This window comes from Aedes albopictus, chromosome 1 (genome assembly GCF_035046485.1).
Source record: "Aedes albopictus strain Foshan chromosome 1, AalbF5, whole genome shotgun sequence".
NCBI classification, from domain to species: domain Eukaryota; kingdom Metazoa; phylum Arthropoda; class Insecta; order Diptera; family Culicidae; genus Aedes; species Aedes albopictus.
The window spans coordinates 306862684-306880240 of NC_085136.1; the positions used below are offsets into that span (position 1 = coordinate 306862684).

Genomic DNA, 17557 nt, shown 5'->3' on the forward strand with positions numbered 1-17557 from the left:
CTTCTGGAATGTCTCCCAGGATTTCTTATAAAATTCCATTCCGCATTTTTGACGCTATTTTTCTTGGTATTCCTTTTTGATTTTTTTCCGGAAAGGTGTACTTCCGGATTCCTTCCAGGATTCCTGAATTCCAACCGATTTCTCCTGGAATTTTTCACGGGGATGCTATTTCTTCTCAGAGTTCCTCCAGGGTTTTGCTCAAAGAAATTTTCGTAGGATTTCTACCAGAATTTATTCCGAATACTCTATAAGAATGTCTGTCGGGATAAATCGTGGAATTTCTTTCGGCACTCCTCACGAAAATTTTACCCGATTCCTTCCGGTGTTCCTCTTGGGACTTCCCCAGAAGATCTTCACAGAACGTTTTTCAGAGTTGCTAAAGAAGTTATTCCTGGGGTTCCTACTAAAGTTTCTCCAAGGATTTCTGAAGGAGTTTTCACGAATTTACTGCAAGAGTTCCTCAAGAGATTATTTTTTCCTGTGATATCTTCAAACCATTGCTTTGGGCTTTCTTCGAGATGTTCTTCCTGGTCTCCTACAGGAATTTGTTAAAAGTTTTTGCGATGTTTATTTTGAAGTTTTACCTGAGATTTTTCTCGGAGTATCTCCTGGAACTTCTCTCAGAAGATTCCTTCCGATGTTGGTCATGAGATGTCTCTCAGAGCTTTTCTTAATTAAAATACCCTGGATTTTCCCCTAAGATTTTTTTTCCAGAGTGCCTTCTGGGATTTCTGCAGGAGTTATTGCTGATATTTCTCATTGAATTCTTCTCTTGCATATTTTCAGAGCCAGGCTGTTTCTTGTAGTTGTACCGGATTTCTTATAGTGATCCACCTGAGAGTTTTTACAGATATTCTGTGCATTACCCGAGCAGAGGTCAAGTACTGACGATCAAAATGTGATATTGGTTTGTTTGAGATAAGAGGTAAATGTACTGAAAATAATAGCAAAACTTTGTTCTTGAACCATCTAACCAATAGCAAAATTTGTTATTTGAAGATCAATCAAATAGCTCACTGCTATTGGTTAGATCTTACCAAGAGCTAAATGTGCTATGATGATGATGTTCCAGGAGTAAAATTGAGATATTATTTTCAGTACTCTACGATTTAAACGGCTACGCAGTCTTGTAATTTGGGAAAACGAGGTTTATTATTTGCCCGACGTTTCGACACTGGGGTTTTGTATCATCTTCAGGGGTACTAAAATAATAAACCTCGTTTTCCCAAATTACAAGACTGCGTAGCCGTTTAAATCGTAGATTAAAACCCTCAGTCGATCCTCCAGAAGATTTTCAGTACTTTTACCTCTTATTTCAAACAAACAAATATCACTTTTTGATCTCCGTATCAAAATATGCTATTATTGAGCTCTTTTACTCTGTTCGGGTATTCCCAAAATTCTTCCCGGAATCTTTACCAGAAATTGTCCCGAGATTCTGGATATTCTTTCAGGAATTTCTCCCAAAGTAATTGCAGGGATTCTTCTACGGGTTTTCCTCAGAATGTCTCCTGAGATAACTTACGAAATACCTTATAGGAAATTCATGGAGAAATATTCGGAATTCAAATAAAATATTGCGAGAAACTCCGCAAAGTGTTATTGAAGAAATCTCGACAGGAACTTCAGGAAAAACCTGAGAGAAAATGAGACATCTCGAAAAAAGTTCGAGAGAATAGTAATCCCGAGAAAAAATATTAAGGACATCCAAGGAGGAGTTCTGAAAACCATATGGAATCTTGAAAGCAGCTGCGGACGAAGTTCCGCGAGGAAAACAAGAGGAATATCGGAAAACTATCGGTAAAAATCCAATAGTTTATGGATAGCTGTCCCGGAAAACCGTTAAAAAAGGCATGGACACTGGCTTCAGCCGGCGGCTGTACCGATTGAACGAAACTTAACACGGAGTGGCTACGGATTAGAAGCTATTCTTGTGAAAATTTTCCTCGGTCGGAGCGGGAATCGAACCGTCATCCACCCGGACTCTAACCGCATGGCTACGACATTCTTGAAGAAACTTTGAATAGATTTGGATGGATCTTCAGGAAGAATCCTGCGAGAATCTCTAGTATATCGGAAAACCTTTCCAAGAAATATCGGGACGTACTCAAACAGATATCTCGTGTGAAAGAATCTTGCGGAAAGCCAGGAAGATACTTTGGAAGAAATTCCAGGAATAATGCTCAGAAATATTGAAAGAATTTTTGAGGAGTAGGGGAACTTACGTATTTCCGGCAGTTTTGTTCTCTTCGTCATGGGGGGCTTTTTGAAACCTGTTGAACTCAGAGTTGGCATCAAATCCTTCCCAACCAAATTGAATATGATCAAGTTTCAGGCAATTTGACCGGCATAAATCCCTCATGACGAAGAGAACAAACCTGGCGATGATATCCTAAGTCGCCCTTTATAATTTTTAGAAAATTATAAACTTTCAAAATTTCATCTGGAAAAACGTGGAAAACTCAGGGAATTTTATTTTGAGTTATGAGTAGACACCCAAGTACACAATATTCATCATATATGAGGTAAATGTTGCGATTAACTTTTACACGTGCTTTTACAAAGCGTCTGATTTATTTGAAAGCTAATTACAAACTGAACTCGACTGAGTGAAAATTCTAGGTTGCTATGGGATACCACAAACCACATGACTACTTGGATTAGGAATGTAATTCAAATTCAAATGTACTATAATATTTTATGGCTGGTTGTGGTATCTGCTTAATATTTATTATGGTTTGGTAACATCTCCCTCCTAAGAGAGAACGAAGTCTTGAAGATGTCGTGGAAGCCTGATAGTTCTGGTTGGTCTCGGTACCAACGGTGTAGAACTGCTGGAAGGTCCAGGTCGGCTGACGGATTCATTTCGCTCATCAGGAAGGTCAGGTAGCTCTTGTGCTGACAAGAACGACGAATCTTCCGCAACCAGTGGTGCTAGCGGTTCCACGGGTGGCATTGCATTTGGTGTGATTCCAAAATCGTCCAACAAAACAAATAACGATAGCTCAATTTCCGCTTCTTCTTGTTTTCCAGAATCGTTGCTTCGGATTTGATCAATGTGCGACCGAATCAGTCGCTTCCGTCCAGAGGGTGCGTCGAGAAGTACGTTGTAGTGTACATTCCCAATCGCCTCGATCACAACTCCGGACTGCCACTTCCAGCTGGTGTTGTTCCTGTGAACCTTCGCAAGAACAGTTGCTCCAGCAGAAAATCGTCGCGTTCGGGAAGGTCCGGCTGCTGCCGGTGGATGTGGAATTGAAACAGAAGGCTTGAGTAGATCCAACGTAGTCCGCATTCGTCTGCCATTCAGGATCTCGGAAGGTGATTTACCCTCGAGCAGGTTGGATGGAGTTGCTCGATACACCTGCAGAAACGTTTGGAGTGCGGCAGATGCTGGTAATCCTTCTCCCTCCTGGATTTTGCGGAGTGACCTCTTGAGCGTGTCGACGAACCTTTCCGCTTGCCCGTTCGACTGGGGATGGAACGGTGCGGTGCGGAGGTGGATGATGCCCAAGTTCTCGCAGAAGGAACGGAATTCGTAGCCGGTGAACTGCGTTCCGTTGTCGGACACAATCACTTTCGGTATGCCGAATCTGGCAAAAGCCTCTTGAAGGAAACCAATCGTTGTAGAAGCAGTTGTCGATTTCGTCAGGAAAATCTCCGGCCACTTGGAAAACGAGTCGACCACAACCAGATAACTGAACCCATTTGTCGGTCCAGCGTAGTCGACATGAATGCGCTCCCAAGGTCCTTCAGCGCTCTGCCACGGATGTGGCTCTGCTTGTGGTGGAGATTTCTGCGCATTTGCACAGCTGGAACAGTTGCGAACGTACTCACCGATGTCGTCGTCAATGTTCGGCCAGTAGATACTACCCCGAGCGATGGCCTTGACTCGCTCGATGCCGGGATGACCTCGGTGTAGTTGCTTCAGCAGCTTTTTCCGGAAGCGCTCCGGAATTACCAGTCGTTCCATTATCATCACGCAGCCTTGAACTACTGATAATGACTCCCGCCGGTGGAAGAACGATTGTAGCGCCGAATCGTGAATAGATTTTCCGCTTTTCGGCCACCCAGTTTTGATGAACCGGACGAGCTGCTGCATCGATGGGTCCTCCGACGTGGCTTGCTTGACCATTTGGAACGTGATTGGCAACTGCTCGAGGTTACTGTTCAGAACGCATTGAAGATCAGGCTCAACGTTGAGGCTTGCTACCACGAATTCTTCCTCTGGACGTTCGTGGTTACTGATGAGCCGTGATAGTACATCCGCGTACCCGAAATTGTTGGTCGATACGAACTCGATGTCGAAATCGTACCCGAGCAGTGTGAGCGCCCATCGCTTCAGCCGGTTGGCCGTGTGAATGGGAATGCCTTTCTTCGACCCGAAGACTTTCACGAGTGGCTGATGGTCAGTCTGCAGCTTGAACCTTCGTCCCAACAGCATGCGGTGGAACTTGGTGACAGCAAAGACCAGAGCGAGCGCCTCTTTTTCAATTTGCCCGTAGTTTTGCTCTGCCGACGACAGCGTCTTGGAAGCATGAGCAATTGCCTTGATTCGTCCGTCTGGGAAGCGATGCATGATGACCGCCCCTATGCCGGTTTTGGATGCATCACCCGCCACGATAATCTCGAGCGAAGGGTCGTAGTGGGTGAGGAGCAGGTCCGACTGCAAAATGCGCTTGATGTCGGTGAAAGCTTGCTGGCATTCGGCGCTCCAAACAAACTTTGCGTCCTTCTTCAAAAGTTGGTCTAGTGGCCTTCGAAGTTGGTGCATTTCACGGATGAATTTTCCGTAAAAGTTGACCGCCCCCAGGAATGATCGCAGAGTGGAAACATCAGTGGGACGCGGCATCGAAGATATGGCTGCTGTTTTCTCAGGATCTGGACGTAGTCCGTTCTCGTCCACTATGTGCCCCAGGTACTTGATTTCGTCCTGGTAGAAATGGCACTTTTCCAGCTTCAAGCGGAAACCGTACTCCTGTAGACGGTTGAAGAGAGTGCACAGCGTCTCATAGTGCTGCTCCTTGGTCTTGCTGAACAGGATGAAATCGTCCAGGAACACTTCGACGCCTTCAATCCCAGCGATCATGGTGTGCATCAGCTGCTGGAATGCACCGGGTGCTGACTTGACACCAGGAGCCAGCCTGTTGAAATGGAAGAGGCCCCGGTGTGTGTTGATGGTGAGCAGCCGTTTTGATGCTTCATCGACTTCTACCTGGAGGTAGGCATCCGACAGGTCGATGATGCTGAACACCTTGCTTCCGGCCAACTTCGAGAAGATGTCGTCCGGTGTTGGGAGGGGAAAGTTGTGTGCTTCCAGCATTGCGTTCAGCCCGGTCGAATAGTCGGCGCAAATTCGAATTTTACCACCAGGCTTCCGAACCGCAACGATCGGTGCTGCCCAGTCGGAGTATTCTACTGGCGAGATGATACCCAACTGCTGCAGACGTTCGAGCTCCGTATCGACCAAAGGAATGGCGTTGTACGGTACCGGGCGTTTGGGTCGGAAAACCGGCCTGGCATCTGGTTTCAGGTGGAGGCTGACTTGAGCTTTCTGGCAGTGCCCAAGAGTGTCCTGAAAAACTTCGGGGAACCGCATGAGGAAGTGCTTTCCAGAAAAGGAGTTAGAATTGGAATGATTCACCTGATTGACGAACGATGACAATGGCTTCGTCCACATGTCGAAGAGGTCCATCCCATCCTCGTCGCCAAAAACTGTTGCGATTAACTTTTACACGTGCTTTTACAAAGCGTCTGATTTATTTGAAAGCTAATTACAAACTGAACTCGACTGAGTGAAAATTCTAGGTTGCTATGGGATACCACAAACCACATGACTACTTGGATTAGGAATGTAATTCAAATTCAAATGTACTATAATATTTTATGGCTGGTTGTGGTATCTGCTTAATATTTATTATGGTTTGGTAACAGTAAAAGAGTATCAATCGAAATCGATGTCACACTCGTTTCTAGTTTTGCCTGACAAAGAAAAAAGCAGAACCTTTCAATCAGAATCCTTTTAGCAATTGAGTTGAATACCATAAAACCCTTAAACTGTCTAACTTGCACATGAATAGCATGCACTGAACAAATGACCATATCAAACATTGATCACTTCATTTAAATCCCGAACATAGAAAATAAAATGTTTTTTTATACACATATAATAACAAAAATGTGCTGTAAAAAACTTAAACGATTTGATGGAATACTATTTTACATGCAATGAAATATGTTATTTTACATGGCGATCGATAGACAGTATGATAAATTTTTATTACGTCTGGTTCATCAAAATGCAAGTCATGTGAAAAAGCATTGAGTTATATTTAAAAACAACAACATATTAACGCATTTTATATTACCTACTAGCATTCCCAATACATTAAATCCGCATTGCTTTACATACACAACGAGCGCAATCATAAAATCCATACCCGACAAGTATTCTCTTGCATTCTCTTGCGTTCACATGCGTCGAAGCAGCTCCATCGCATCTCCGCACTCATCGCAACTCATCCACTATGTACGGTTCATGCGTTCTGCATATAGTTTCCACAGAGTGTGCTTCGACGCTTATCCGATCTCTTATCTCTTTGCATCGCACCTTACCCACTATGTGCTCAACGTAAGACGTCCGAGTACTTGGACTGTTCCATCTTGATGACGAGCGCGTCGCCTTTCTCGCGCTTGGCACGTACTCTCCTACGCCTTGGCTTGGCGTCCTGTACTTCTACCGGCGGATTCGCCTTCTTCTTCTTCTTCCGCAATACCTTAATCCAAGGAGGGTCCTCTCCTTGGTTCGCCCTACTCTGTGGCTGCTGAGGGCTCACCAACGGTCGCAACCCCCTCTCCCAGCTTTCCGGGAACCCTGGCTGGGGTTCGACTTTCCGGCATTAGAGGGTAGGGTAGAAAGTTGGATTACGTACAGTATAGAGAGCATGGATAACCCTCCTAAGATGTTGGGTTTTTCGCACCACGATGGCATAGTGCACGTTTAGCGTGCCTGTCGTATTGACCCTAACTTCCTACTAGGGTTCAGGGTTAGAGTAGAGGGTACGGTAGAATATAGGGTAGAGCATGGTTTTCCAAACTGAGGGTCGCGACCCCCCAGGGGGGTCGCCAGCCTTCATCCGGTCACGAGATCACGAGGGACAGTAGAATATTTTACTGTAACAGACAACAAATGAGGTAATTTCTATGGTGGGTCGCGAAAATCACGTGTGGAGGATAGGGTAGTGGTTATGATAGAGGGTAGGGTACCCAACAATCATTATTGGTGTACAACTGCTAAATAACCCACTCTTAAGCTTGATTTTGAAAATTTTGGCTCAAAAAGCTGTTATTCAGTTGTCATTGTTACTAGGGTAGAGAGTAGGGTAGATAGGGTCGAGAGGGTAGAGGTAGGGTAGTAGGGTCGATAATCTTCCGTGGATTCCTCCCGTAATTGCTTCAGATGTTCCTTTCTGGAATTGCTGTAGAGATTGCTTGTAAGATCTCTTCAAAGATTTTTTTTATTGTAGGCATTACTTCAAAAAATCCTGAAAGGATCCTTTTAGTTATTTTTTTCGGCATTCCTTCCGGGATTCCTGTTGTGATTCCTTAAGGTATCTAACCATCTACTACAACAACGTTCACAAATTACGTTCAATTTTTGGGGAGAGAATGTTTAGAAAAGTTTGACAGAACGTGTATTAGGTAGAGGACAATAGTGTGACAAAGGGAGAATGGAGGTCTGGAAATCCAGAAAAAACGACGGACGTAAAACATAAATTTTCTCGAAATAAAAATGGTCAAATCTCTTCTTTTTTAATTTAGAGAAACTTTACCCAGGAGGGGCATTTGTCTCTACAAATCATAATAAAAAATAAATTAATGAGAATTGCAATCTGCTACGTATCTTCCATGCTACCACCCGGAAGAAAAGTATTCGGTTTGAGCCTGTGATCAACGGGAGCCCTTTGGATTTGCGAAGGAATTTCCAATCGTAATCGTTGGAGGCACTCCTGGTGAAACTACTGTAGAAATTCCCAATAGGATTTCTGGAGGAATATCCAAAGGAGTCCCTAGTGGTACTTCTGAAGGAATCCGGAAAATTATCGATGGAATGCACAGCAAATTTCACGTTGGAATACCTGCTGAAATAGCTGGTAGGATTTCCAGATGAATCCCTGCGGAGTTTCTGATGAAATTGATCTTGTTCTCGATGGAATACATGGCAGGATCCCCGATGAAAAAGCAAGGAGTTGCCGGGGCCCGTGGCGTAGTTGGTCACACGTTCGCTTCATATGCGGATGGTCATGGGTTTGATTCCCAGCCCCGGCACTTGCAATTTTTCGTCAGTTGCTTCTCCCCGAGAGCAACTGGTACTGACCCTCTTCTGAGCCCCATGGCTCAAACGGACCCGGATACCTGGACATCGGCGAACTGCTACTCATAATGGACCCCCAATCGGACTGGAAAGGAACGACGGCCATCCATCATCATCCTTGTGCTCATCATTCTACTAGGTATAAAGTAGAAAAAGTGAAAGCAGCAGAAAGGCAACCAGTTCGATAAAAAAAAGAATAGAATCTAGGCGCTGTATAAAATGTAAGTGCAGCTGTCAATTGAAATTGCTCACGTAGTGCCCCAGTGGACAATAGAGCTGTAAATTAGGTTAAGTGATTAAGAATAAAAAAAAAGCAAGGAGTTACTAATGGAATCCCTGATGAACTCTCGATGAAATGGTCCGAATTGTCCGATGGGATCGTCCTATCCCCAAACCTGTGTAGATGTCAAACATTTTAGACTAAGATTGCTATTATCTAAACTTTCAAAGTTAACTTCAGTTAACTGGCGAATTTTATCGAACGCCGATAAATCCTGCGATAATTTATCATCATCGCAGTGAGCGATAACGTTAAACACAATTATCGATTAACAACCTTGTAAACGACATCTCAACCATCTAAGATACCATTTCAGGGACCCCCGGAAATCTCCTGGGACCACCTTGTAATGTCCAGACTGGTGCGCACCAGAGACCAACAGGGACCCCCTGAAACCACCGGGGATCCTCTGAAACTCCTCTGAGACCTCTAGGTATCCTCTGTCTGAGACCTCCTAAAACACCACTGAAACCGGAAAGCCCCTGAGACCCCTTGAAACACTACTGGAACATCCAAATACCCCCTGAGACCCCTAAAACCCTCTTGAAGCCCCTGGCACACTTCTGAGACCTCGTGGTACCCCATGAGATCCCCTGGAATGCCCATGAGATTCCCTGAAGTGACCAAGATATAACCTGGTCTCCCTTGAAAATCCTGAGACCTCCTGAAATGCTCTCCAGAACTCCAGGTACCCTCTGAGACCCTTTGAAATGCTTCTGAGACCTTCAGGTACCTCCTGGGACCCCATAAAATACCCCTGAGACTCACTGAAACGCCTCTGACAAACTCTGAAGCGCCTCAGAGACTCCCTGGAAACCCACTGAAACCCTCTGGGATCTCATAAAACGCGCATGAGAATCCTTGAAACGCCCCTGAGACCCCTTGAAATACCCCTAAGACCCCTGGAATCCCTCTGAGCTCCCCTGAAACGCCCCTGAGACCAATTGATGCACTCTGGGCCGCTGAAGCACTCCAGAGACCCCATGGAGTCCCCTGAGATCCCCTGGAACTTCCTTAAAGGCCCCTGTGAACCTCTGAAACGATCCTAAGGAAACGTCTTTTGGAGCCCCTTTAGGCACACTGATACGCCCTTGAGATCACCTTATATGACACTGAGACCTCCTGGTAGCCCATGATACCCCGGGGGTTTAAGGAGTATCATCCCCCTGGAAACCAATTGAAACTCTTTTGAGATCTTCTGGTACCCCCCTGAAACTCCTTAGGGCATCCTGAAGCAATTCGGCATAAAAAAGGTTTTTGTTAATAGCCCAAATGGGCCCATCCTACAGAAGATTGTTACAATCATTTCTCAAAATCTATTGTACGCTAGGGTCTTGGACCATGTACAGCTAATTAATTGCTTCTCCCTCAGAATTTTCGTTATTGAAACGAAAGTATGTTTCACACTTTTTCTACCGCTGCCTTTTCTATTTCTCTCTTCTCTTTTCTTCACGCTGCGCTTCAAAAAGAGGTAATTTATGAAATTTAGGATGTGCTGGACAGTATTTTTTTTTTATTGAAGACCCAAAAGATCGTGCATTTGAAATGCTACTAAATAGCTGTCACATTTACAGTGGCAATCCTGTTGCTAATTTATGACACTTTAGCAGTTGAACTGCTATGAAGTAGCAGTGAGCAGGCGGAATGTAGATAATGCTGAAATATGGCTCGTTTAAATGCTTATTGGTAACCTGGGAGGGATTTCAGGGACATTTCAAGATATTTCAGGTGGCTTCAAAGGGTTTCTAAAGGTTTCTGGGGATGCTGGGTCCTTCCAGGGGCGTAACAGAGAGGGTCCAAAAGTTTTCAGTGACGTTTGAGAAGATAACAAGGAGTTTCACAGTATGTAGATTCAGGAAGTTCTAGTTTTAGGAGAGCTCTTGAAGATGTCATCAGCAAGATAAGATTTTTAATCAATGTTTTGATTGGGGAGTCTTTACAATGTTGCAACAAAATCTATGATGTAAAGCCTTCTCAACAGGAAAATCACTTTACTTGAATGAAGTTTCCATGACATGCAGTTTTCATTAGAGACCGTTCCTAAACTTCGTAGACTTCTAGGGGGAGGAGGGGCAGACCAAAGTCTAACTAACTCTCTATACAAATTTCAAAATTTGTATATAGACGAGGTGGTGGGGGTCTGACATGCCCAAAATGTGGTCACGTGATTTATGACCGGATCTTTATATTTATCTCTGAAGTTCAAAATCCGATTAAAAACCCATATTAATCCACCTAGTGGTGGTAGTGCCTTCTCGTTGAATATCATGATCTTTTCATCGGCTGAAGTCAAAGTGTTCCTGAAAGCAAGATTTTTTTTCCCGAAATCGTCATTGCTTTGGGAAACTTATTGAAGGCGCATATTCTTGACAAATTCCAAGTTCAACGCATAGGCAGAGCTGAAAAATATCAGACCCCTTAGTTGACTGCATGACCACCTTCACTATCACTGGAGGCCGATCACTTTGCGGTCTTGGACAAAGTTTTTTTAAGCACCGCAAGTGAAATTCCCCAAACTTAATCTCATGCAAATGTCAACTATATAGCAGAGCGCGAGGGTGCAACCAGTTGCATGAGAATTTTACGCAGTTACTTTAGACGCAAAAGTGGACCAAACTTCGTTTGGAGTTGTCGCTTTTGCTAGTTCTGTCAAGATTTTGATCTCCTATATTGCACCGGTTTTTTCACTTTCGTATTTCCGGCGAACCACCCAACGCTGGTTCTATAACACTAGCGGTAGTCACTATTGTGGTTTGAGCCTATTTTCTTGCAGACCGTTCATCAGGTTATCAAAAACGCCGTGGTTTGATGTGTCGCATGGATTTGGTTCACTTTTACATATTTTCACTTCCGGTGGGACACCCAGAACTGGCTCCGGAACACTGCCGGAGATTTATTTCCTTTTCCGGCTATCGAAAAAGCAGCTATTTGATGTGCCGCATGCATGGGTTTGGCTCATTTTTATATTTGGCCACTTTCTACAGGACACCCGGAACCAATTCTGGAACACTGCGGGTGTTTTAAATATGGTCTAAGCCTATTTTCTTGCTAACCATTCATCAGGTTATCGAAAAAGTCGTGATTTGATGTATCACATGGGTTCGGTTCACTTTTACATTTGGCCAATTCCGGTGGGACACCCGGAGCTGGTTCCCAAACACTACTGGTTGTCCAAAATATGGCCTGAGATAAATTTCTTACTAAGCTGCTATTTGATATGTCGCATGCATGGGTTTGGTTTATTTTAACATTTGATCAATTCCGGCGGAACACCCGGAACCGGTTCCAGAACAGTGCCGGTTCAAATATAGCCTAAGACTATTTTCCTTCTTACCGTTCATCAGGTTATCGGAAAAGCCGCAATTTGATGTGTCGCATACATAGGCTTGGTTCACTTTTATATTTGCCACTTCCGGCGAGACACCCGGAACCGGTTCCGGAACACTACCGATTCAGATATGGTCTGAAATTTTTCTTCTTACCGTACATTAGGTTATCGGAAAAGCCGCGTTTTGATGTATCGCATGCATAGGTTTGGTTCACTTTTATATTTTAGCCACTTCCGGCGGGACACCCGGAACTGGTCCCACCATCGGTTCAGATATGGTCGGAGACTATTTTCCCACTTTCCGTTCATCAGGGTATCGGAAAAGCCGCGTTTTGATGTGTCGCATACAATGATTAGGTTCATTTTTATATTTGTCTACTTCCGGCTGGACACCCGGAACCGGTTTCGGAACACTACCGGTTTAGATATGGTCTGCGAATATTTTTCTGCTTATACTGTTCATCAGGTTATCGAAAATGCCGTGGTTTGGTGACTCATGTGACTCGACTCTGCGGGCCTTTAATCAAAAAGTCATTTTTGGAGTGAACATATAGCCTTTCCAGTTCACTTAGTGTACGAGAAAGGCAAAAAGGCGTGTCCAATGGACACTATCCATCCAACTGTCCAGAAATTGATATTAGGTAATTCAATCAACTTCCCCATTATTTCGACTGGCGCGGCGTCTATTTGCATATCCAACAATGCACCCATCCATTCGCATCAAACTAATGTAAGCAAACAAATTTGAATCCACTTCTTCAAGCCTCTCGGTCACGTCCACAAACAGCATCAGATACAGTAAATTAATGACTGCCGCTCCCTCTCCAGTCCAATCTGATCGTCATCAACCGCGAACCGCGAGTCATCGCCGGCAGAGAACGGAACGATAAACAGCGTGTGTCGCCATTCGCCTCAAAACGTCGCGACGCTTGTTTGTCTCCACAACCACAATAAGCCCAGTTCAATCGAGTCGCTCTTCGAGAGTGGACGCATTCCCCACTCGAACAAATCATAAAATGTTAGCTTATTTATCGGCGGTGGTGGTGGCGCTGCTGACGGCCGCCGCCCTCTACATCCGTAGCCGTCACCGGTTCTGGTCCGATCGGGGAATCCCTTGCGCGCCGAATCCGGAGTTTCTGCTGGGGCATGTTCGCGGCGTGGTCACCAACAAGCACGCGGCGCATGTGAACCGGGAGCTGTACCAGGATTTCAAAAAACGTGGCGAGAGTTTCGGTGGGTTTAGTTTCTTTGCCGTTCCGGCGGTTCTGGTGGTGGATCCGGAGCTGGTGAAAACGATGCTGGTCAGGGACTTTGCGGTGTTCCACGATCGGGGGATCTATAACAACCCGAAGGATGATCCGTTGTCGGGGCAGCTGTTTTTGCTAGAGGGTCTGCAGTGGAGGATTCTGAGGCAGATGTTGACGCCGACGTTCACGTCCGGGCGGATGAAGGCGATGTTCGGGACGATCATGGACGTGGCGGAGGAGTTCCGGCGGTTCATGGTGGAGTGTAGGCAGCGGGAGTCGGTGATCGAGATGAAGGAGGTGCTGGCAAGTTTCACGACGGACGTTATCGGGACGTGCGCTTTTGGGATTGAGTGTAATACGCTGAAGAATCCGGACTCGGATTTTTTGAAGTATGGGAAGAAGGTGTTCGAGCAGAAGTTGTCAACGCTGGCGAAGTTCATATTTGCGTCGTTGTTCAAGGATTTGGCACGGACGATGGGGATAAAGATAACGGACGCCGGGGTGGAGAAGTTCTTCATGGGGTTGGTGCGAGAGACGGTGGAGTTCAGGGAGAAAAATAACGTGCAGAGGAATGACTTCATGAACCTGCTGTTGCAGCTGAAGAACAAGGGCCGATTGGTGGATCAGTTGGACGAAGCGGAGGAGGCGGCAGCGAGAGGATTGACGATGGACGAGCTGGCGGCACAGTGCTTCGTGTTCTTCATTGCTGGGTATGAGACGTCATCGACTACGATGAACTTCTGTCTGTACGAGCTGGCGAAGAATCCGGATATTCAGGAGAGGTTGCGAGAGGATATAGAAGAAGCTGTAGCTGCCAATGATGGCCAAGTCACATACGACCTGGTTATGGGTCTTCGCTATTTGGACAACGTCGTGAACGGTAAGATCTTTGAAGCACTTTAGAATACCTCAACTCATTGGTTTATTTCAGAAACACTTCGCAAGTACCCTCCGATCGAGAGTTTGAACCGCGTCCCGAACTCCGACTACACGGTCCCCGGAACTAACTACGTTCTTCCGGCGCAGACGATGATCACCATCCCGGTGTACGCATTGCATCATGATCCGGAATACTACCCGGATCCGGACCGTTTTGATCCGGATCGGTTTCTTCCGGAAGTGGTCCAGGGCCGGCATCCGTATGCCTACATCCCATTCGGAGAAGGTCCACGCAACTGTATCGGAATGCGCTTTGGAGTCATGCAGACTAAAATCGGGTTGATCACTTTGCTGCGCAACTTTAGATTTTCACCGTCACCGAAGACACCCGACAAGATAGTGTTCGATGTGAAATCGTTTGTGCTATCACCGGAGGGAGGGAATTATCTACGGTATGATAAGATATGAGTTATTTTAGGTTAGTCGGGTAGGTAGATGTTGCAACTCAGCAATAAACTAACGCAACCAATCAACCATCTGATCAGTTTCAATTCCCGGAAGAAAAGACCTTGAACTTGCCCCCCAATCATCAGTGACCTTCGTTGGGAGAGTGAGGAGCTCTGCTCTTCTCTCTCGGAAGAGAGCATAATCTAAAGTCAAGCCTCTCGCGCGTGAGAGATAACGACCGGCGCGAGTTGCGCCGCAGTTTTCAATCGACGCCCATCCATCAGTTCGTCAGTCGTAATTGAGTTATCGTGCGAACCTGACACGGTTCATCATGGCTCTGTTCGAGCTGTATCTAGCGATCGGTATCACGCTGGTACTTGCATCGGCGGGATGCATATTTCTGTACCTGGACAAGAAGCGTAGCTTTTGGAAGGACCGTAACTTCCCGTGTACCGGCCGGGCGAAGATGATCTACGGTGACTACAAGAACATGAACCAGACCGAACACATGCAGTACATCAATCAGCGGCTGTATAATGAGTTCAAAGCGAGGAAGCTGCCCATCGGAGGAACGGTACTGTTCCTAGTGCCTTCGACGGTGGTTGTCGACCCGGACCTAATCAAGGCGATGCTGGTAAAGGACTTCAACTCCTTCCACGATCGAGGAGTCTACAACAACCCGGAGGTGGACCCCATGACCGGTCACTTGTTCTCCTTGGAAGGTCAAGCGTGGCGTCAATTGAGAGCAAAGCTGTCCCCGACTTTCACTTCCGGTAAGATGAAGATGATGTTTGGAACAATTCGTAACGTTGCGGAGGACTTGAAGGATTTCCTGTTGGAGAAGACCGAGAGTGGATCAACGGAACTGGAGATGAAGAACGTTCTAGCTGGATTTACGACTGACGTAATCGGATCATGCGCATTTGGAATCGAATGCAACAGTTTGCGAGCTACAAACTGCCGATTCCGGGAAGTCTCACGGAAGATTTTCGAACAATCCGTCGGGCAGATGCTGTGGATGATCGTTCTGATGATCTTCAAAGGTTTGGCTACTACGCTCAAGCTCAAAGCTACCCCAGATGAGGTAGAGAAGTTCTTCACAAACATGGTACGGGAAACGATCGAGCATCGAGAGCGGAACAACGTTCAACGCAATGACTTCATGAACATACTGATCCAGATGAAGAACAGCGAAAAGCTTGAAGAGCAGCTGACAATGAACGAGATCACTGCCCAGTCTTTCATCTTCTTCGTGGCCGGATTCGAGACTTCCTCAACCACCATGGTCAACTGCCTGTTCGAGTTGGCCAGAAACCAGGAAATTCAGGATAAATTACGCGCCGAAATCTTCAAAGTCTGCGGAAAAGGCGAACTAACGTACGAATCCGTGTCCTCCGTGGAATACCTCAACATGGTCATCGACGGTAAGTTCCCTTGAAACCTCTCTCAAAACCTCATAATCTCATCTCAATCCCTCGAACCCCAGAAACCCTCCGCAAGCACCCGGTCGTGGACGCCCTGCTACGCACCTCCAACCAGCCCTACGACATCCCGAACACAACCCTGAAAATCCCCCAGCGCACGTTCGTGTTCATCCCGGTGCACGCGCTGCACCACGACCCGGACTACTACCCGGACCCGGACCGGTTCGATCCGGAGCGATTCAACGCCGAAAACCGTGCCGCCCGGCACCCGTTTGTCTACCTCCCCTTCGGCGAAGGTCCCCGCAACTGTATCGGGATGCGCTTCGGGCTGATGCAGACACGAGTGGGCCTGATAACGGTACTGCGGCGTTTTCGAGTGCGACCCAGTCCGAACACACCGGACCGGTTGGTGGTCAATCCAAAGTCCGGTATACCGTCGCCGTTGGGAGGCATACCGCTGCTGATTGAGAGGATTTAGGTGGTCGGGGCGGTCGCACCGGATGGATATTGACAGATAAGCATTGTTTGTTAGGAAACATAAAGTATAGATAAGGAATAAATAAGCTCGTGGAAAGCGCATCAACCCAAATATTTGAAATTTCTTATTGTTTGCGGAAAGATAGCCTTAATTGGAAGCCCCCGCAGTAATTTGTTGATTGATCCGGGCTTGCGAGGTGTAAATCTGAGCATGTTACCTGTGATTATCTGTTTAGGGTTTGGATACGACACGTACCTGGAATGAGAAAGAAAAAAGAAGAATTGTTTTAGAACTAGATCGTGCATCAGGTTTTACAGAACGCTAACGTTGACCAATAGTATCCCTTTTCGACCTTCTTAACGTCATTTGTATGAAGAATTATTTTTGTGGCACTCATGCATTCATTTGTAGACCTTCACAGCCTTTGGAGGACCTTCGTGCGATTTCGTAATGCTTTGCGGATCTTTGCGAACCTTCAAAGCCCTGAACAGAACTATATAAAGCTTCCGTTGATGACCTTCATACCCCATCATGGGTGTTCAAAATCCTTTGTAAGCAATCACGGACTTCCATGACCATCGCGAACCTTTGCAGAACTTCACAGCCTCTCACGAACATTTGCGAAACTTTCGCGCTTTTTCATAGACTTCTACAGATCTACAATGACCTTTGAGAATATCCACATAACTTTGAGAACCTTATAGACCTACGCCACAGAGCTTCTTAGACTTCCTCGAATTATTGCGTACCTTTGCCAACCTTGTGCAGCCGTCATGAAGTTTCATAGGTCTCTACAACATTTCGTAAACCTTCCAAGATTTGTATTACTTTGAAGACTTTCACAAGCATTCATAAGCCCATGCAAATTTGTGACAAGTTTCTGGGAGTTTTCAAAAATCTTATCTTCACAAACCTCCACAGAACTTTTCGGAACTTTACAGATATTCACATACTATGTGAGATCTTCATTGACCTGTGCAGACCACCGTAGACATTAGCGAATCTTTCAGGATTCTTTTACAAAACAGCTGCCAAACCTCTGCCAATCTTCACTAACTTTTTGCGAAACGGACTTTAAAAACCTTCGCAGACCATTTCAG

At 45.8% G+C, this 17557-nt stretch overlaps 2 protein-coding genes across 2 annotated transcripts; one reads left to right on the forward strand and one right to left on the reverse strand.

Moving 5' to 3' along the window:
• Positions 1-2755: 2755 nt before the first annotated feature.
• LOC134292056 (uncharacterized protein K02A2.6-like) lies at positions 2756-5695 on the reverse strand. The gene has a single exon (XM_062860754.1). It carries the CDS (start codon positions 5693-5695, stop codon positions 2756-2758), a length of 2940 nt encoding a protein of 979 aa, XP_062716738.1.
• Positions 5696-12910: 7215 nt separating this feature from the next.
• Positions 12911-16570, forward strand: LOC109623203 (uncharacterized). The gene is made up of 4 exons (XM_062847098.1): positions 12911-14109; positions 14161-14572; positions 14877-15979; positions 16042-16570. The coding sequence occupies exons 1-4, from the start codon at positions 12999-13001 to the stop codon at positions 16455-16457; spliced, it is 3042 nt and encodes a 1013-aa protein (XP_062703082.1). The 5' UTR covers positions 12911-12998; the 3' UTR covers positions 16458-16570.
• The last annotated feature ends 987 nt before the right edge of the window (positions 16571-17557 follow it).

Excerpts from the sequence above, each read along its gene's own strand:
- LOC109623203 (XM_062847098.1), top strand. The coding sequence starts at position 12,999 with ATGTTAGCTTATTTATCGGCGGTGGTGGTGGCGCTGCTGACGGCCGCC. Across the intron at positions 14,573-14,876 it reads TATCTACGGTATGATAAGAT|ACGGTTCATCATGGCTCTGT; the intron begins ATGAGTTATTTT and ends TGCGAACCTGAC. Across the intron at positions 15,980-16,041 it reads CCTCAACATGGTCATCGACG|AAACCCTCCGCAAGCACCCG; the intron begins GTAAGTTCCCTT and ends CTCGAACCCCAG.
- LOC134292056 (XM_062860754.1), bottom strand. The coding sequence starts at position 5,695 with ATGGACCTCTTCGACATGTGGACGAAGCCATTGTCATCGTTCGTCAAT.